Source organism: Schistosoma haematobium, chromosome 2, assembly GCF_000699445.3.
Source record: "Schistosoma haematobium chromosome 2, whole genome shotgun sequence".
Taxonomy (NCBI): Eukaryota; Metazoa; Platyhelminthes; class Trematoda; order Strigeidida; family Schistosomatidae; genus Schistosoma; species Schistosoma haematobium.
In genome coordinates this window covers 24,823,149-24,844,320 of record NC_067197.1, presented here as the reverse complement: position 1 = coordinate 24,844,320, position 21,172 = coordinate 24,823,149, and the positions used below count along the sequence as shown (strand labels likewise).

The 21,172-nt window shown below is 32.7% G+C and overlaps 2 protein-coding genes across 4 annotated transcripts in view; one reads left to right on the top strand and one right to left on the bottom strand.

The window, feature by feature from the left end:
• The first annotated feature begins 509 nt into the window (after positions 1-509).
• On the top strand, positions 510-10,318 carry FBXO36_1 (F-box only protein 36). Of its 3 annotated transcripts, none has more exons than XM_035730836.2 (6): positions 510-732; positions 3,609-3,717; positions 4,023-4,195; positions 4,240-4,374; positions 4,428-4,515; positions 9,195-10,318. In XM_035730836.2, the coding sequence occupies exons 1-6, from the start codon at positions 589-591 to the stop codon at positions 9,242-9,244; spliced, it is 699 nt and encodes a 232-aa protein (XP_035585509.2). In that variant the 5' UTR covers positions 510-588; the 3' UTR covers positions 9,245-10,318. The 3 variants fall into 3 exon arrangements, with proteins under 3 accessions (XP_035585509.2, XP_051067893.1, XP_051067894.1); XM_051214708.1 differs by having other exon boundaries at positions 510-3,717; positions 9,195-9,338; positions 9,376-10,318; XM_051214709.1 differs by having other exon boundaries at positions 4,240-4,515; positions 9,195-9,332.
• A 1,105-nt stretch (positions 10,319-11,423) lies between these two features.
• PRDM16 (MDS1 and EVI1 complex locus) overlaps positions 11,424-21,172 on the bottom strand; it is a 46,851-nt gene continuing 37,102 nt past the window's right edge. The window contains exons 11-14 of the mRNA XM_051219193.1: positions 18,093-18,365; positions 15,712-15,780; positions 14,216-14,371; positions 11,424-12,708 (exon numbers count right to left, since the gene is read on the bottom strand). Of these exons, the coding sequence (XP_051067892.1) occupies positions 12,670-12,708; positions 14,216-14,371; positions 15,712-15,780; positions 18,093-18,365 (537 nt within the window). The 3' untranslated portion in view covers positions 11,424-12,669. The remainder of the gene's footprint in view (positions 12,709-14,215; positions 14,372-15,711; positions 15,781-18,092; positions 18,366-21,172) is intronic.

Below are 21,172 nucleotides of genomic sequence, written 5' to 3'. Positions count from 1 at the left end.
GACAAGTCTCTAAGCAAAATCACTTAATAAATGCTGAAACGAGAAAGACTAAAGAACAAAAGGTTTGGTTAAACGAGATCTGAAAGAAGGTTAAAATACACGACAAGGAGAAGAAACAAATAAATGACAGTACTGTCCAACAAAAAGGCTGCGGAGGGATTTTCATCGTTCTCTTTCCGTTACATTTACATTTAAGGTATAATACTGAACAGCTTGAAGGGAGTTAGTAACAGTACCCTCAACTTCCACCATCAGAAGCAGCAGAATAGCTGGCATCTCGTTATTTTTACACTGCTGGGTTATGTAAAGACTTTTAATGCACTGGCGGTCAACTGGTCTTAAATTTATGCCTATCTATGACCAATTATCTATAATATCAACAGAAAACATCCAAAAACCATGGTCAAACAACATCATTTTAAGATTTTCCTACTTTAGAAACTTTATTTTCACCAAAGTATTTAATCCAAAAGGTATGGAACAAAGCTCTGGTTGAACATTGTTGTATTGATACATTGAAGCACAAAACTAGTTAAAATGAACCGAAATTCTGCGTCGTCATATACTGTATAATAAGACGCTTTTAAAATGAGACATGATATTACTAGTGTGTTGAAAAATCCATTGATTGCGTATTATAATATATTTGACTCTGAAAAGATAGCAGAGTTTGCGGCTATTGCCCCAGCCCCATCCAAAGATTTTTACCATCTATTAATAACACCAACTAAAGTTAGTAGTGACAAACAGGTTTTATTTATATTCGATGAACTTACCGTTAAATATCGACATTGCATTACATGATTCCGATATCGGCTGTTGCGTATGTGTTTTACTTCTATGTTTCAGTTTCCAAAACTTTTAGTGAGTTGCCCATATAAGGTTATATGAGATGTCAGGAGTGTATTATTTAACCCCAAGATCTCAGCATCATGAAACTTGCTTTTTTATCAATTATCGTCATAAAAATGTTATCGGTCAACTTTAATGCGGTCTTGAAAACATATTACAAATCATGGTAGAATAAATGCAGTTGTTTTAAATTGACAATACGCAATTGTGTACTTAGTGGATGAATACCCAGAAAACCTAATTAGTTCTGAGTTAGAAATCTTCATTTGATTTAAATTCGGTTTTTCGAACCACTATATATACTGCTTGATTTGTTACAAAGAAAAATCTTTCTCCGAAATTTCATCGGGTTATACTTGAATGGTCAGATGTAAGCTAAAACTATGCTATTGTTCTTGTACGGTTTTCGACAAATATTTCTTTGTTCTTACTGAAAAGATGAAAAACTCGCTTTTTTAAAGATTCTTGTGTCTCAAAGGGCAGAGATAGTAACCCAGACATTCTTGAGGATTTAAAGAAATAGTTGTATTTGTAGTATAATTACAGTTGGTTTGTATAAAGTTCATTACTGATGTGACGCATCAAAACATATACAGCGAGTTTCGAAACTTCATCTCTTTAGATGACAGAAATTTATTCAATTATTTGAAAAAGAAAGCGGCTTGCCCAAATGCAATATACCTTGACAAAGTGTTGTAATAATGTTGTGCTAATACGTACACTTGCTAATTCACAATCGCAAGTTAATATCATTTCATATTTGCATATGTAGAGAGATTGAAACCTCGCATACATGCACATTTGCCGCTGAAATTTATCAGCTTCGTTCTCACGAAAAATTGCAAAACATTTTCATCGTTTTACTTTATTAAAAATTCATATTATAAACTTTATATAGTTTTTATTTTAACTTGTATCAGAAAACCAAAGTAGCAAATTAAAGTAATGACGGGATGAAACTATTAACTGTAAATTTATGAGAGTTTAGTATGCTGGCATAAAAGTTTATGACATTGAGTAGGTTCAAATTTTGATCGTGTAAAAACTATGAAGTGATACATTGTTGCTCAACCACTGAATTTCATCAGATGATTGTCTACGTCTAAAGTTTATTGTACATCCTAGCACTGAAACTACGGCGAGTACACTAATCGTCTATTGTTTTGCGAGCTTTAGTTATATTATCTTTTTATTTGTTCGCTTTATGAACAATTGTTAATTTTTCATTCAATTGTCTCCTGCTTGTCAGTTCTCAATTTTTAGATTGTTAAAATAAATAAAATATCAAATGAGTAAGCTATCACATAGAATCCTGTCTTAACTTGTATTCTCATATTTTTATAACTCAGACTAAAGGAGAGTACACCGAATTATCCATTAGTACACTGAGAGACAGATTCAATTAATGTTTTAAGTGTTTTTATATTTTGAAAGATTGTATACGTTTTGACATGAATTCGACTTGTGTTTAGTGACACGAAATCTGACTTTACGTAGATCGTTTTCTGCTTGTTATCGAAATATACATGTCGCCAATCCTCGTATATAATCATTGACCTAAATCGCGTTAGTAGATAACAGAGTTAAATAAATCAAATACGAGAATGGATTTTCGAATACGTAAATTTTGTACAATCGTTGATCGACACAGAAAATCAGAGAAACGCAGCAAAGGAAGCGAATAGGTGAAGGCTTGTGAGCCAACTCGATTTAACCAGGCGTGAACCGATATTCATAGTGAGACCAAAATAACTTACAGATATACGATGAGTAAGATAAGGAATAAACACACATACGCTTACATAAGAACAGTCAAGGCTGATAAACGAATAGATAACAAGGTCGAAACGTGACTCGAGAAGAATAGATAAATTGGCCTGTCCAGAAGCTAGAATAAGCTGTGTGGGCTTGATACAGCAACCGAAACTACAGGTGTACTGTACTTCGTACAATGTAAATTAAGTATTGGTTTGTTTACTAGTGTACTAAATCGTGCTTTAAATTCTAAAGACTCATGCCTTACATCAATCGCCTGTTGTTTTTAGCTGCGAATCCAAGTGTATATATTATAGCAAGAGTTTACAAAGAGTATAAGACAACGCATTTAAAAACGCCAGGCTACAAAAGCCACAAGTAATCTCATTTATTTACTTATTATCACAATGAAGGTACTATTATCCTTTGTTTCTGCCCCTATCTTATCCTCGGTCATTTAGTCTCAAGCTCTTACTATCGTCACCTTTATATAATGCAATATCATGCAATTGGTTCCCATTATGAATTTAAATACAGCAAGAACAAACATTGATGCAGAATAGTATGAATATAATATAATGCAATAGTATGACGTTTTTGTCATGCGTTTCAAAGTATAGCGTCTTTGCCATATCCTTCATAGCATTCGAATATTAAATAGTATATCACAAGCGTCCTTTAGTATCACAATTATCCCAAGTATAAACTCTTCGTACTTATGTAAAAATTGAGTAGCACTCTGGGTTTAAAACAAATTAACATAAAATTGTTGTTGAAAACTAAAATAACTATACTTGAGTGGAAACTGACAACAAAAAAAGTTTTCGACAGAATCATGAATAAAAAGTAGATATTTACAAGTTTCCTAGATCAATCAATTTTAGTTTTACTTATCTGTTTTGAGTGTGTGTTGTAAGTGGCAATGAAGTCACTTATCACGTAATATGTGAATGAAGTCAAAACATTCTCCAACAAAATTATAAGTGCTCTTTTTTTTCAAGTTCAAATTGAGATGGTGGAAGATTACATCAAGAAATGATGGGGCAAAGTTTCATCCAGGCGAAAGTGTGGCAACTTATGAGGAATTCGAACAAGACGATCGGATGCATAGTAAGTTAGTTTGTTAGTTTAAAGAACGGGAATTATGATTGGAATGACTTTAGTGGCCATTATTTTTAATGTTAAACGTTGGTTAATGTTATACTAGATTTTATGTTAATAAATCAGGGAGGTATAGAAAGATATACTAAAGTTCACCAAGTTAAACTAATTTGTTTCTTAGGATAGCACTATTTAGGGTGACTTGACAATAAGAAATGAAATGATGAAATTCTTTGATTAAAACCGAAACTAATTAAAGAGCTAATCGCAAAAACTATGTCTATATCTACCTCTAATTTTTTGATTTTTCCTAGATGAAATACTCAGGGTTATGGGCCATAAAACACTAGACTACTGTCTGAACATATGTGCTGGGAAGCTGGATTATTTAGTCAGAATACCAAACAAAATTCTAGTGAAGATAATTTTTTATCTAAATCTGGAGGATGTGATTAATTTAGGGACTACATCAAGACACTTTAATGAGGTAATTGTTTTATCTTTACCGTTTGAGTTATTGTTTTTTCAAAGATTTGTAATAGCGATTCATTATGGCGTGAGATCTATGTTAACACAACATTAAGTCAGCCAAGTAGACCTGTTGAAGAGTTAGCAAAACTATTCGGATGGAAAAAGCTTCTATTCACAAGCAAATTACACCTTCAGGTAAAATGAATTAAAGATGCTTGAAATTATATCGCAACTATGGTTATTAACAGATGCAGTTACGTCGTTTAACCTTGGAAGAAAGTGACGACAATGAAAATATACGAACAAATGTTTCCCATGATCCTGGATTGTATTTAGGTAAATTATTTGTGTTAATGTCCACATGTATCTTATTAATTATAGTTGGCTATGTTTCATGCGACTAATTTATTGAAGCTTGTTAAGTCGCAGACGGTGCTTTATGCAAAGAGGTTTTTATTAGTATAGAGAGTTGTGAAGACATTTCAACCTAGAGATAGTCTATATCATGTAGTAATTTAAGTTAGGTAATCATTAGACTCCAGGAGAATATAAAGATGAATTTCAAGTTGAACAATAATTATAAAGTTTCACGTTCATAATAAATATATACTCACGAGTGCTTACTTGTGAATCACCTTACCAAAACTTTAGTAACATATTGTGACCATCTAGATCCAGACACTCATTGCAAATGTGATGCACTCATTATCGTGAGCAAAAGATGATCGTTTTGAATATATATATATAATGTAGAATTTGCTTTTGGAACAGTTGATAAAGTATTGAACTTACTAATCAGATGAATTATATACCTTAATCACTGACATTATAAATGAATCACCGGTAAACCCGACCGATGCTGCTACCTTGACGTGGTGGTCGGGCTTGCCTATAGTGATGACCTGATCGTGTTTTACTGGCTGAAACAATCATTCCTCATGGTCCTACCATGCCAGACAGGTCACTTGAAGAGCAGTAAGACTAAAAGCATCAAACCCAAGGTCTGAGAGCGGAGTCGTACTGCTGACGGTACAGAAGTGTGACTGCAATAAGGTTTTTCCATCAGACAACCAGCATAACGGCGATACTGCCTTCTCACAAAGTGGGCGTGCGTGGTTATAAAAGGTCCACCCTAAAAATGCGTACCCCAAGGTTATCCGTATCCTTCAGCAAAGTCTCAACAAGTACGGAGCTAACATGACAATTCAGTCAGTCAGTCAGCTACAACAAAAGACAAGACACATTTATGCATCCGTCTAAGTGGCCACACCTCATTAGCACAACAAGATGATCACTAAATTCATAGTAGTTAATTCAACGGTAGTGATATATAAAAGAAAGACTGTGTATAAGGATGTAATACAGGGAGAAAGAATTAGTCCGTAGAAAGAAAAGTATAAAGTAATTGTAATCCCATGGTTTAAGGGAATACAAAGAGTTTATACATCTAAGCCATTGTGATTGATTCTGAGCCATATCACACAGAGTCTTCAATGATTGGTTGCAACAGCTATACGAATCCCATTCATTAGTCTGCATCTACTAACATGGCTCAGACTAGAAGTTAGGGACTTCAAGCACTGATGCAACGTTTTGGTTTGGCCGCCCTGACTCTCTTCTAACCATCCCCAACATTAGTCAGCATTTCGCGTCGTGGTAATCGGTGTTTAGGCATACGCAACACGTGGCCCAACCATCTCAGTCGGTGAAGATTCACAACCTCATCAACTGATTTACCATCCTTCCCTAATACCTTACGTCTAACCTCACTATTACTTACTCGGTGGTCCCAGCAGATGCGAGCATTATTTCTAAGGCATCTGTGATCAAATACTAGTAGCTTACGAATATTTTATACTCTTAGTGACTACGATTCGCAATCGTAAAGTAAAACAGAACGGACTGCCGCACAGCACACTCGTCCTTTAATTGATAGACGGATATCTCACCTTCGCCATAGGTGACGTATGTTGGCGAAAGTCAAACGAGATTTTTGAATCTGTGCAGAGGTTTCGCCAGTCACTAACCCATTATGGCTGATCAAACTTCCGAGATAAGTGAAGTTGTCGATGCGTTCGACTTAGTTCAGGTGTTGACGAAGGCTACAAAAAGGTCATGTGTGACGGGCCCTAATCAGTTGTCCTTTGGGCACCACAGTCACGTTCTTGGGTCACTAAGATCAACTCTAACCCAGTCTCACTTTCAGATACTATTAGAGGAATCCTTCCACGGCGTGGGCAACCGGAAAATGAAAACCGCCTTCACACCTCTGACAGCACTCAAGACCACTGTATTCATAATCAATTTCCTTCTTCGATTCCCATTATTCCTCCTTCCTCGACTAACAACACCATACTTCCTCCGATGTATAAATGTGCCTGGTCCTATGTTGTAGCTGACTGACTGATAGCCGGTTATTGAAGATCACAGAACTCTCAAGCCATTTTTCTTCATGGCTCATTTGATTTCGAATTTAACTGCTGAAAATCTTTCTGAGAGAATAAAAGTGGAGACAAACGTTAGCAGTCAGTCAGCTACAACGTAAGACCAGGCACATATTTCCATCGGCCGAAGCTGCCATACCTTATTAGCACAACAAGATGAACACCAAATTCATAGGAGTAGTTAAGTCAATGGTGATAATATATAAAAGAAAGATTGTATATAAGAGCATAGTACAGGTAGAAAGAATAAGTTCGTAGAAAGAAATATATGAAGCGATTTTAATCTCACAGTTTAAAGGAAGACAAAGAGTGTATACGCATACGCCATTGTGAACGATTCTGAGCCATGTCACGCAGAGTCTCCAACCATGGGTTACAATAGTCACGCGGACCCCAACCAAGTAGTCTGCATCTACCAACATGGCTGAGACCAGAAGTTAGTGACTTCAGGGACTGATGTCGCGTTCTGGTTTGGCCGTCCCTAACTTTCTTCCAACCATCCCCAACACTAGTCACCATTGCACGTCGTGGTAATCGGTCTTCACGCATACGTAACATGTGTGCCAACCATCACAGTCGATGAAGATTCACAACTTCATCAACTGATTTACCATCCTTCCCTAATACCCTACGTCTAACCTCACTATTACTTACCCGGTGGTCCCAGCAGATGCGAGCAATATTTCTGAGGCATCTGTGGTCAAATACTAGTAGCTTACGAGTGTCTTCTACTCTTAATGGCCATGTTTCGCTGCCGTAAATTAAAATAGAACGAACTGCCGCGCAGTATACTCGTCCTTTAATTGATAGACGAATATCTCACCTTCGTTATAGGTGACGCAAGTTGGCAAAAGCCAATCGAGCTTTTCGAATTCGTGCTGAGATTTCGTCAGACACCAACCCATTAGGGCTGATCAGACTTCCGAGATAAGTGAAGTTGTCAACACGTTCGACTACTTCACTCCCTATCCTTAGTTCAGGTGTTGACCCAGACCAGTCCTGAAACAACAACTTGCATTTAGAGGGAGAGAAGCGCATTCCAAACATTCTGGCATTGTTGCTCAGTGCTACCAAAAGACTGCATTTTATCAGCGTCTTCACCAAACAGGACTATGTCATCTGCGTATTCTAAGTCGATAAGTGGACCTCCTGGAAGGAGATCAATACCCGAGAATTCAGTAGACGAGAATGTTATTTCTATCAATAGGTCTATGATGAAGTTAAACAAAAATTGGGAAAGTGGACAGCCTTGACGGACACCACTTGAGGTTGCAAAGGCGGATGACAGTTCGCCATAAGCTGTGACTCGATTGGTAGTGTTCGAGTAAAGAGCCTTCTGAGGTACACCTTTCAATGACAGACACTGCCACAGAATCTCGCGGTCTACCGAGTCAAATGCTGCTTTTAAGTCAAGAAAGACCACCATTGTCGGACGCCGATAAGTATGCCAATGTTCTAGAACCTGACGAGTGGTGAATATGTGGTCGATGCAGCCACGATCAGGTCTGAAACCAGCTTGATTCTCTCGTGTTTGCAGTTCACGAGTCTTAGTTAAGCGTCTGATAATTATCGAGGCTAGTATTTTAGATACTATATTAGTTAACAAACGTTAGCGACTTACAAGTAGTTATAACAGTAACACATTGAAAACCAAATAAACCTTTACTGCGACATTCTGATGCGTTTAAAGTATTTGTTGTTAGACTTAGAAATCGGTTTTTCGATTCCTTATTCAAGCGTTTATTTTATAGGTTCAGAGAACTCTCCTACAGAACCATTACGTCGTCCGTTAATCTATCCAAATTGAAGTTGTATGTTAATTCGTTGGTTATGAACCTTGTTAAAAAACCTGACAATCTAAATAGCTGTAAGACAAGCTAAGCTATTCTCCGTCTTTCATCAGAATTTGTTATGATAATGTATGGTTTTCATGTGGCTGATGAATTGTTTCCCATATATCAATAATTGTCTAATCACCTTGAATGTTCCCATTCCATATGATGAAGCATTGGTTACATGGCTAACCTACTTCATTCTTCATCCTAATATTAAATAAAAAGGATTGTTTTCAGAACTAATGGACAAAATCCTCTGATATTTGTTCATTTATGATTTTATTCTTCTATGAACCGTTTCACTATCTATTAACTTGCTTTTAAAAGTTGTATAATAATTGGATAATGATAAATTAAACGGCACTTCATCAATAAAGGACTGTCGTTTTTCACGACCTGAGCGAATATCATATAAATAATGTTTACTAAACCTAATATGCACAAAAAATGTGTTAATTCATGCAGATTATCAAATAGGATATGCAAGGATTTACGATATAATCTGAGGTTTTACCCAAAACAGCCTGTCAGTTTGGTTTTGTTTAGGTCAAAGTTAAACTATTCCCGTGTGTAAGATTGAACAGTAACAATCTTCTAGTTAGTATTTTTATGCTGGTCTTGATCCTCATACTATTGTATTATTCAAGGCTTTTAATTAAACTTGTAAACGTTTTATTTAAATATTTGTTTCACTTATGAACTTAATTGTACTTTATCTTGTATATAAATTTTCCAGATGAATTGAAATATGATGGGCATAAACCTGTGCAAGAGAATATTCACTGAATAGAAAACTGCACGTTATATGTAATATAAACATAAACAGTTGGTTAAATTGCTTCATACATAAATACATTTCAAAAGAAGACTATTATTCAAAGTATTCTGTTAGAAAGCACTTGTTTATTAGTATTCAGTATGCTGTTCTAGTTACGCAATATTCGAAAAAAATTGAAAATAATTTATAACACTAGGAGGAAATTACAGTGGCAGAGATTAGGCATGTTATATTGTGTACATTTTGTCCAAAAAGTTGTAGAAATGAATTAGTTAACAGAACCAATTTTGTATTTTGATACTTCTTAAACATGGTGTTAACAGGTTAGTAGTACAGGACATATTTTAAATCAGCCATTCAGTATAGTTCCGGATGGATAATGTGTTTCTTAAGCAATTTCAAAAAATATTTCTTTATCGTAATTTAATTTTAAGTAACATAAATTTGGAGACAGAATATCTCCATTATTTGGCATTTGCTGCTGTTCACTATTCTTTTCAATACCTAAAACTTTAGCTTAACATAAGCTTTGTTGCGTCTACTATTCAGTGAGTCATAACCATTGTTCTCAGTTATAATCTATCGATTCAGTTACAATATATTCCTTAGTTTAATTAACTGGATTTTGCAGTACACTGTGGTTTGTGTCTAGCTATTGTAGGTAATCAGGAGGAAGCCTTAAACTTGGTGTTTATGTTAGGACGTGAAGATACAAAATGTTTATTCCTGTCAAAATAGTTTGGTTATGGTAAAACTGAGTGATACAGATTTGAATCCTACGGGGAGCAATATTCCACTAAAGATTTGAGTATGCCGTACTGACTAGTCCAACTACAACAAATTCTAGATATAAGAATTATTCAATCAATGAATATGAGCTCTGCTAACTAACACTTTTGAGAAGTAACCACATAACAACAAACTTGTTTGCATATAAGACCTGGAAGAATAGCTGACATATCACATACTGTCAAAGTGTTTGAATTAACTTTTTTTATAATCAGCTAATTCAAAGCGGAAAACAGCAATCCAATCACTCTTGATGGCGAAACTCTGGAAGATGTAGAATCCTTCACATACCTGGGAAGTATCATCGATGAACAAGGAGGATCAGATGCAAACGTAAAGGCGAGGATTGGCAAAGCAAAGGCTGCATTCCTACAATTGAAGAACATATGGAACTCAAAACAACTTTCAACCAATATCAAAGTGAGAATCTTCAATACCAACGTCAAGGCAGTTCTACTGTACGGAACTGAAACTTGGAGAACTACAACAACCACAATCAAGAAAGTACAAGTATTTATAAATAGCTGTCTACGCAAGATACTCAACATTCATTGGCCGGATACCATCAGCAATAGCCTTCTGTGGGAGAGAACAAACCAACTTCCAGCTGAAGAAGAAATTAGGAAAAGACGATGGAAATGGATAGGACATACATTACGCAAATCGTCAAACTGCATCACGAGACAAGCCCTAACTTGGAATCCTGAAGGGAAGCGAAAAAGAGGAAGGCCTAAGAACACATTGCGTCGGATAATAGAAGCAGATATGAAAACGATGAATTACAACTGGAAGGAGCTGGAAAGGATTGCCCAGGACAGGGTTGGATGGAGAATGCTGGTGAGCGGCCTATGCTCCTTCACGAGGAGTAACAGGCGTAAGTAAGTAAGTAAGTATAATCAGCTAATTAAGACATTTCCAAAATACTGTTAGATCAAAAGTGGATATGATCAAGATTGAAATTCTATCCCTTTTTTTATTAAATTAACTTCTAGTAGGTAAACTGAAAATATGAAATCCATTTATTAATCGTTTGATTTATTACTAGTGCGTATATTAATGGGAGTTAATCAATCAGTACCTCACGTTATTTCGTGTCAAATTTATTATTTTCTTTTCCGAATTTGTGAATTCCCTATCCAGCATCTCGTTTTTAACTAACACGATTAGAAAATACCTACGTTTTTTAGGAAGCGTTTTACTTGACTCGATGGCATAACGTATCTACTCATTATTGTTTAATAAAGTGTCGGCTTAATGATTAACTAAACATTTGTGGGTGGCAATGATATCACACGCCTTAATTATCAGATATCCATAATATCTTAAATAATGATGCTTCTTCTGAAGTCACGGCGTCTTTGAACTATGGGGTGGGGAGAAATAAAAAAAACCATAATACAAATATACAATAAGCATTTATTAATCGTGATTCTTATCAAGCCGTATCTGAAGTGTAATTTTTTTCATGGCTTGTGTATTTCAATGAATTCAGTCGGCAAAGATAAAGTTTATTGAAGATAAAAGAGATCAAATAACACACTTACGTTAGTGATAGAGAAATTACAGAATGAAACAAAAAAAAACCTTCATGTTTTTGGTAATTGAGTGTTTCTACATTAAAACATTAGAAATAATCAGTGCTGGGTTCAAGTTTTCGAGAAGATATTAGTAAAAAAAAATGGTTGTATGATTTCAATTGATCAGTTATTAACGCTAATCTACAATTCCAATGATCAACATTATAAAACAAACAAACAAACGAAAACTTGTGAACCCTTGTAGACTGCTTACAAACCAAGTATTATTCATATTAAAATGATTTCATTAAAACATTCAACATATCTTCTAGTAATTATATAAAAAATATGACACCTTGTAAATGGGTAGAAATAATGCAGAATTTAATAGTTAGTGATAAATTTCTTTTTTATTTAAATACTCATATTGGGATTGTTAACTAATAAACAATCGTAACAGATGCAAACATTCACTATTTTTAACACATAACATTGTCAAACTCATTAATGCATTGCCTTATTTTGGCCTTCATAAAATATTATAATTATGGACTTATAACAGTAGAGCCTGATGATGAAGCTATTGAAAACAATTGTTCACTCAAATATTCTTTTTTTGATAAACATGAATTTATCAACAACAACAACAACAACAACAACAATAAGTTCTTTAAAAAATAAACAAAGTTATGAAGTTGATTCCTTATTACATTTAACAAGTGATTAATATCTATGTAGGTAACACAATTTCTTATTATCCTTATTAAAACAATATGATAATGTGTTAATTGGTTGATACTGTAAGAAAAACAAATTACTGTAGAAAGAGAAGCATAAAACAATAAACAATAGAATATTGATCTTTCAGCAAATAAAAATTTGTTTAGAATGCTTTCAATTCATTCAAACAAATGTATATATATATGCATAAATATATGATGAAAATGCGGACGAAATCTTAGGTAGTTTTAAATGAGATTTGTTTAAATGTTATGTATTATTTTTGTAAACAAATAAACAAACAGGAAGTGAATAATAAATTAATAATAATAATAATAAACAATAAATATTACATTTATTAAATTTTTACTAAAATGATAATTAAATAAACAAAAATTAGATGTTTCTTATGAATATACATGTTGATGAGCATGATCTTCTAATATCTAAATTTGTGACAGGAAAAAAGCAATAAAATGGGATTAAGGAAAAGAAAATTACCTAGTAATTAGGTGATGAGTGAAATTTCAAAAAAAAAACGACAACTAAAAATTGTATAATAATGAAGAAAACGTCATGTTGATCAGTCTAATTACTGATATTGTTCAGCACTGAATAACTTCAAAACAGCTATTCTATTGCAAAGGTGATCAGGTTTATTTATCACGATTGCTCAGTCGAGCTATATTGGATGAAAAACTTGGTTCTTGAGGATTTGCCATACAAAGCACATTGGTTTTAAAACGATAAGAACTCAAGCAGAAACTTAAGGTATGAGAACAAAGTGATTCTACTTGATTTTATAGGACTGTGATGGCAGTAAGCTGTTGCTCTTAGAGGATGATATCTTTTCACAATAGATTGAAAATTAGAAAAAGTCAGCTTTAAGAATAGAACACTTCACTCTGCCCTATGGATTTCTGTCTCTAGTGATAAGGACAGGGCTAAAACGCATGAAACTAATCACTAAAATGCTATGTGTGACTGACCTCAAGAAGTCATCCTTTTCTTCCTAAAATCACGCGCTAAGATCGTCAGGACCACTACTAATCCAGTTTCATGAGCAGGCATCTTTCTACAGTGTGTGCAATCAAATAGCTATAACTCCATCTTATACATCTAACAGCACACGAGATCACCTTGGTTTATTGATTACTCACTATTAATCTAAAGATTTTGTATATTATTAGTATAGGATTGTGGCGATTGTTGAGTTTTACTGAAATCATGAGCAGATCAAGGTTAGACCAGCATTTACTGCTTTCAGGTTTTCAATAATAGTTTAACATTGATCAGTTTATGATTTCAATGAGATTTTGTAGATATTAAAACTATAATTGTATGCACTATCTGAATAGTTATCAAAATGTAGCTACTTTTTTTTAAAACTATGACATGATAACAAAGTTTTCAATATAAATTAGTCAGTTTCTCGAACTACCATCTTTTCTGATTAGAAGTAATATAAACCAATTATAAGATTGAACAGAAGCAATATTGAAAGTCCTTTGTTTTCTAACGATGATTATCTTATTTCCTCTGAATAAAATAACAGAAATATTTAAAGAGAAGTATAAAAATTAGTGAGAATGTTTGTTTACATTTATTTGAGTATTATAGGCTTATTTTTTCTAAAAAAATGTCAGTTTCCAAGATAATTCATAAGGATAACTAAGATTATATTTTTCTACTGAAACTATAATTTTTATATTTCGTAAAGAAATGTAAATACTACACACTTAAACTGGTGTACTCACAACCAGCCTTCGTAAATATTTAATCGGTTGATAATGAGCTGTGCTGTAAATCACCTTGAAATGTTGATATTTTTCTATAACATGAATACTCACACTTTAGAAGTTCTTAACTTTTCAAAATTAACACATCTATCTATTTGTTTTAAGATTTTAAAAAAACTTATTGGTTTATTCTAAATATACAAAAAAATCATACCTCTTTATTAAATTGTGAACAATTCAACGGAAGATATAGATCACATGAAGCCCAATTACATCGAAATTCATCGGTTGATTCGCCTAAATAATGATCTTGTACAACATGATTCACTAATTCATTTTTATTGATAAAACCAAGAGAACAAAATTCAACCTAATGGAATAAGAAAATTTGAATTAAAAATTTGTGATCTATGGATCATATTTGTAATATGATGTAGGTTTATGAAGAAAAGTAATACTTTCAACTAATTTCATATTTTCATTACAACTACGATACATTTTAATTTTGTTGTGAATCTAATATCCGACTGACATAAAAGAAAATCAGCTTATGCTAAACAAAGATATCACGTTCTTTTTGAAATGTGACAAGTTGTGCCACACACTCATGAATGTGGAGAATGCCTCAATAAATCTTACGATGCATAATTTTTGCTTGTCGTTTTGTTGCAAATTTTACGCCGAATTTCTGTGAATAACATGGTAATTAGTTTTTAAAATTGGCTTGTTTTTCCATAATATAAGCGGAAGGTCCTACAAAGACTAAAAGTATTTAAGTATATCTTGAATTATACTACTGATTGATATAAGTAGTTAAAAAGTACATAAATTAAATAACTGGTTGTATTAGCAGAATAATTAAGAAAAGAGTGATATTGTTTGAGTGGTGGAAAATCATGATTGATTTGAGTGTGCAGCTCATCAGAGCTTCTACTTTCTTATGATACACTGGCAGGAACAAACTAACTAACGCATATCGTGGTATAAGTTTCGTGTACATACGTTTCAATATTAACGCTGTGATTAGATTCACTGCAAGATATTGTGCAATAGTTTGAGGGACTTATACAACAAGTCTTTATTCAAAATGATGTCAACTAGTAAATCATTAACAACCTTAAAAGAAAATTAAGTAATTGGCAGAAATTCATAATCAGAGGCCTGTGCCCAATCGGTGTACAAATTTAATAAACGAAGCTATGATTTTTTCATCAACGAATAAACTACATTGCTTACTGACAAGACACAGATAAAAGAATATTTCCGTTTCTTTACTGGGGAGGTATTGAACGTATTTGTTGCTCTGATCAACAGACTAGTTCTTTTATAAATGAAATATTTTTTAACATTAATTGGTAGCATCTTTAACACAGATCAGGATTTTGTGTAACCCACAACTCTTCAATATACATTTATTCAAGTAACTGTACAATTAGAATAGACTAAAAAAGAGGGGGAGTAAACGGATTCAGGATCTACATTTCATGTCTTAATCATACTCTATAGGCTTGAGTGGATCGATATGAATCAATCCTATTCAGCTTGTAAATATCATGCAGTTTTTTATCTGTTCAATCCATAACTGATTATCTTTGTTTGAAACTTATTCTATCCTAAAACAGCGTACTCAATAATGATTGAATGAAACAACTGGAAAGGTATACAGTATCACCATAAAACAATACATTTTTTCAAATAACTGAGACTTACCATACAACTAAAACAAGATTCAGGGATATGTGTTATATGAATTTCACCATTTTCTAACGCTGTTGCAATCTAAAGTAACAAACAATGTCAGATGTATCATACCATTAAACTATGTGTCATACAATTGTTGTTATAACAGTGGATCGTAATAGTGATTTTCACTAAAAGTAGCAATCGTAAATTTAGAAGTTTATAATTTCATTTGATTAAATCTTTCAGTATAAGCACTTGATTTTAAAATGTACAATTGGTTTGTGTTGGAAGATAATGTCCTAGAATGAAATGCGTTTGTTTTCAGTCACCCCCCTCTCAATATTATCTGTGATATAATGAGTGGGATCTCTTAATCAAGGATATGATCGGGGAAATTAGTTATTCAAACGTTTTGGAATACGTATACTAACTAAAATTTAGGGGAATAAACGTTGGTTAGTGAAAATAAAAGAATATGGTCAGCGTTCTAGAACATGGTTAACTTATACACAACACTGATATTTGTGCTTAGTGGACGTGGGTTTTTCAATCATAGGGGTCTATATGCAGTGTTATTGAAACGTCAGTTGAGTTACTCTTATTTTCAACAAAAGCTTAACATAACATAAATTAAATTTGTATTCACTAGCACATGAAGGTGTGATTAAGTCGTTGAGGATAAATGTTTCTAAACCTATCGATTATTACTTTTAGTTTACTTGATTTGAGAAACGTTGAATTATGATAATAAATGATTGGCTACCATGACATTGTTGGGTGAAGTTTTCACAATCATACATGAAATTACATGTACCGATGGGATTTCATTATAATAACTAAAATTTATCGCGTCTATCAATTGATTTTCCAGGAAAAAAGCGGATTAAAAATCAATCATACATGTGATATGGCAACGATATTAGGGTTAGATTTTTGATGAGTAAATTACTATTATTGTCATACAATAGAGATCACTGAATAAATGTGTGTAATGATTACTAACAACCAATTTCTCTTCACATTTAAGAAGCAAACTTCACAAGGAAGTGTTGCCTGTCATTGAGTATAATGTCATGGAATTTCACGTTTATCCAAATTATCGGGATTATCTACTGTATTAAGCCAGTAGTTTTTGACAAACAATTAGAATCTTTTGTAAAGACTCCGAAAAACATTGTCCTTCAACATTTTGTGTGCATATAAGCGGAAAAAACTGTAGACAAACGCTTTAGCCTTTTGTGTTAATCACTGAATTTCTCATATGGTTAAAAGTTACCATAAATGCAGTTATGCTAGATTTATGTATGCGAGGAAAAAGTTAGTTTAGATATTTCATTTCCTTCAGGGATGCATTTGTCTTAAATCAGCTTTTTCATTCGATAGCATGAACAATAAAAATATCTTTGTTGATAATTGTTCCAAAAATTATGAATTTTCATACACTAACAACACTACAAAATCTATAGATTTGATCAGTTGACTTGATGAAGACTCAAGGTCAATAAGAATTTGAGTGGATACATATAATGAACCAGTTCTAAACTTCTTTTTGACTGAGTTAAGATGTACAATCGCTAAATGAATTTTGAGTTCATTTCAATAATAGAGTTTTCGTTTAAATTGTCGTGAAATGATCAGAATTGCAACTAACTACATTTCATTATAAATGCTACTTAGTAAGTTCTAGTCTCACATTTCAAACTCAGTTAAATTGGTTGAAATGAGCAAAAAATTATCAGTCATCTTTTTCTTAAAAATGGTTCAACCTCATTTTGTTGATGTTTAGATGATCAAATAAGTAATGATAAGTTATTTTATTCATTAAGGAAGTAAGATTGAGATAGTCTATCGATGTTGGATGAGGATAAAATCAACGTTCAATCATTATTCATAATATTTAGTTCCAAGGTTAAATGTCCGCAATCAATATAATTATAAATTACATGAAAAGATGGATGATAAATATATATTCAAATTTTACTTTCATGGTACAAAACGCCTTTAACAGAATTTATTTCTTTACGAAGTTATTTTAATTGATTTCTCACATGCATGATGAAATTACTACTTAAGTAAATAAGCATTTATCGTTCAGTTCTTTTCAATGATGAATATAGAGATAATCTGCCTAGATACCTAATTTGTGTGTTGATCGTATATCAGTTACTTCAATATTTAATAAAATAATATGTTGTACATAATGTCATGCTTTGGGGGAAAATGAGGTTGATAAGACAACATAGTATGGAATATTCAACATTTTGGTGTAAAAAATGAAAGAGAAATAAAATCAAAGACAATTATTCAAAGCAGTTATCCAATATTATATTAATGCTATTATATATATATATATATATATATATATATATATATATATATATATAAAGAAATAAAATTGTTTTACTTACAATGGGTGTAATACCTAAACCCGATGAAACAGTTGTAATCTGTGAATCAGTTGATAGTACAGGGCAAACTAATAGACAACTTCTACCTTTTGTATCTAGTCGACGTTGACTTTCAAATGGAGAAATTTCTAATAAACGATTTCTATTTACAGATATCCATGTACGTCTATGCTGAGATTGATTTAAATCAGCTGGTTGTGGCCATGATTTTGATAAACAATTAATTGGTTGCATAAATGTAGGTAATTTAAATTTGGATAATATATCAAATGTCTTTAAATTATTTGATTTGAAATGATGCAAATGAGGAAATAAACAAAAAAACAAAAGAAAATAATTATAAATGATAATATATATCAAAAGAGGTTTTTGTGGATATTATAGTTATTTCAATAGTTGAGATCATGAGTCATGAGCAATCGAAACACGGCCATTCCAGTACTTCCAGGTTTTCCATGTAGGTCTAGCTTTAATTGACTCATGATCTCAATTATTAAGATAATATGCATGTCTAACATATTCTGAGATTTAATAAACGTCTTATTATTACAAAAGTAATTTTAACCTTAAATTAAGACTAAAAACATATTGCTTTCTTTAATCTATATTATAAGTAAATATTATTTGGTAACCATATTATAATACATTTGATAAACTTTTAACTAAATTTTTCGATATCAGAAATGTGATTACAATATGCCTAGTTGATTCAACTGAAGTAAATGAGATGGAATTTGAGTGTATTACCACCTTTAAACATTGAATCCTTGCGTCTTTGTATTGTTTCATAATTAGATGCTCATGATGATGGAACATAAGTAGGAAATCAGTAATATCTATCACAAATAGTTTTCTACGCAAGCAAAGATAGATAGTGGCTAGCAGTGGAATCCAGGTTGCGCGTTTCGTCCTACCTGGGATTCGTCAGCTGGATATACCTGCATCTTAGAGTTCATGTCCACCCTGGGATTCGAACCCAGTACCATTCGCTTCAAACTCAATCGCGTTATCCACTTAGCTACTAAGTTCTGATAGCCACTTGCTTGTAAAATGAGGAGATACAAGTAAACAACATCCAGTGAAGATTTCTATACATTTAGGTAAAAGATTTTGTTTGCTTACATGAAGATAAAAAGATCAGTTTTTTCTTATGATAGAAATTTCTAAGAGCAAATCAATGTTTTCTAAGTGAAACAGTAATGAAAATAAAAAATTAGATGATTTTTCTTAGAAAAACAATCGGAATAGTACATTTTTAATCTATAGAGAGTTCAATAGAAATATGTGCATTTGTTGTTTAATTCACGAGGAAGCCAAAAAAACTATACAACAGACAATTTGAATTTTTCAATCTATTTTATTACTTCATTTGTACATATTAATGTTGAACAAAATTACATTGAACTTGGAATTGTATATATAATGTTGACATATAGGAGAGATATGGTAGGTTACTGTTTTACATTGATAATTTATAGAAGTATCTTAATCAAACACAAACTTTGTCGATTAATTCTATTGGTATATATTAAGGAGTTATGGCGATGAGAATATAAATGTTTTCCAATTGTTGATTATTATAGAAGTCATTCAGTTAGTTTAAAACCATGGTTAATTTAAAAGTATTTTGGTGTATGCTAATTATGCTGACAAATATAAGTAGTATGTGGCACCAATCAGAAGATGAATGCTTGAGGGCAGAAGTTTGAGAAGAGAACAGGAATATAAACAGAAAGTATTTACAATAACAACAGGTATAAAGAAACGATGAAGTTTGTAAGAGAGAACTGATAGAAGATGTGCAAGTGATGTATTGGATATATGACTTTCGTATTTTGTTAAGACACTGTAATTTTGCATTAAGCAAAAAACCGGTCTTCCCCATCTGATTTCTTCGTTAGCTACAATATTATTTGGAAACCTTTTGTAGTTTTTTTACAACAATGATATTACTAAAAGGGAAACTTTTGACTCAATAAATCTTTATGTTAAACGATGTACTGTGTCCTTGAACTATAACACGATAGCTAAGATAATGTTATGAAACATTGCGCTATATTAGCAAAACAAGGTGATGTGTTTCTAGATACATTAATTAAATGATATAAGTCATTTATTCTTAGGGTTGTATAAATAGAAAACTCAAGTAAATTGAATGCTTTATTGGGGTTTCACTGTAGTAAACTATTATTACATTAGATTTGAAACATCTATACGACAATACATAATTTCGATAATAGGAAAATCAGTAATACAAATTGTTGTTGTTGTCATCATGGCGAAAAGATATATCTGGTTAAAAAGTTGTGGGGACGTTTAAAGATGATCGTAGTTCATAAAATAGAACTATTCCTACTAGTTAGCTGTTATGACCTTGGATGTCTTGTTTTGCTACCACGCGACCTATCGACCAATCCGGATACGACTTATACGAATCTTCACACTAGGCCAACCAATGACGTTCAACCGGTGCGGGCAGTCTAGCGTCCTTACTGGTCCTATGTCCTCCGAGCCCTTCCACTTGAGTCCAGAACAAGATACCAGCTTCCGAATCAGAGCAGATCGTTTATTTCAAACATACTTGGTTTATATATCAACCAGACAGACCGCAACGTACCATAAAATAGGAAATAATATTTGTACACAAATAAGCCCAAAAAGTGGCTGTGCACGAGGGGGACAGTGAATAATAGACTGAGCATAGATTAAGAACCGTAAATCGTATAATAATAAATTATAGGTCAAAATAAAGCTTATAATAAGAGGAATATAAATATACGTAATGTAATTGTTGAATAATTATACAATAAGAATATTTATAGAATATTAGTCCATTAATAGTCCTCGGGAGTTACCTGTAATTTAATCTCCACTCGGATATAACATTAGCAAAAAAATGATTCTAGCATTTTGGATCTGTAGTGTACTTGGTTTTTAAGTAAGCCAAATAACTTGTTTCATTAAAGAAATATGAAGAGATTAAGAAAGCTCTTAGTTTCAGTTTCAAACCACTTTCTCCCAAAAACATGTTAGAGAATGATAGTCCTGTTAGTTCTATTATGTTTAGTCCATTTTTTAGA

What these genes read in the sequence shown, in the direction of transcription:
- FBXO36_1 (XM_035730836.2), top strand. Translation starts at nt 589, where the DNA reads ATGAGACATGATATTACTAGTGTGTTGAAAAATCCATTGATTGCGTAT. An exon ending in ACAAGACGATCGGATGCATA is followed by an intron (nt 3,718 to 4,022) that starts GTAAGTTAGTTT and finishes GATTTTTCCTAG; the next exon opens with ATGAAATACTCAGGGTTATG. An exon ending in TGATCCTGGATTGTATTTAG is followed by an intron (nt 4,516 to 9,194) that starts GTAAATTATTTG and finishes TAAATTTTCCAG; the next exon opens with ATGAATTGAAATATGATGGG.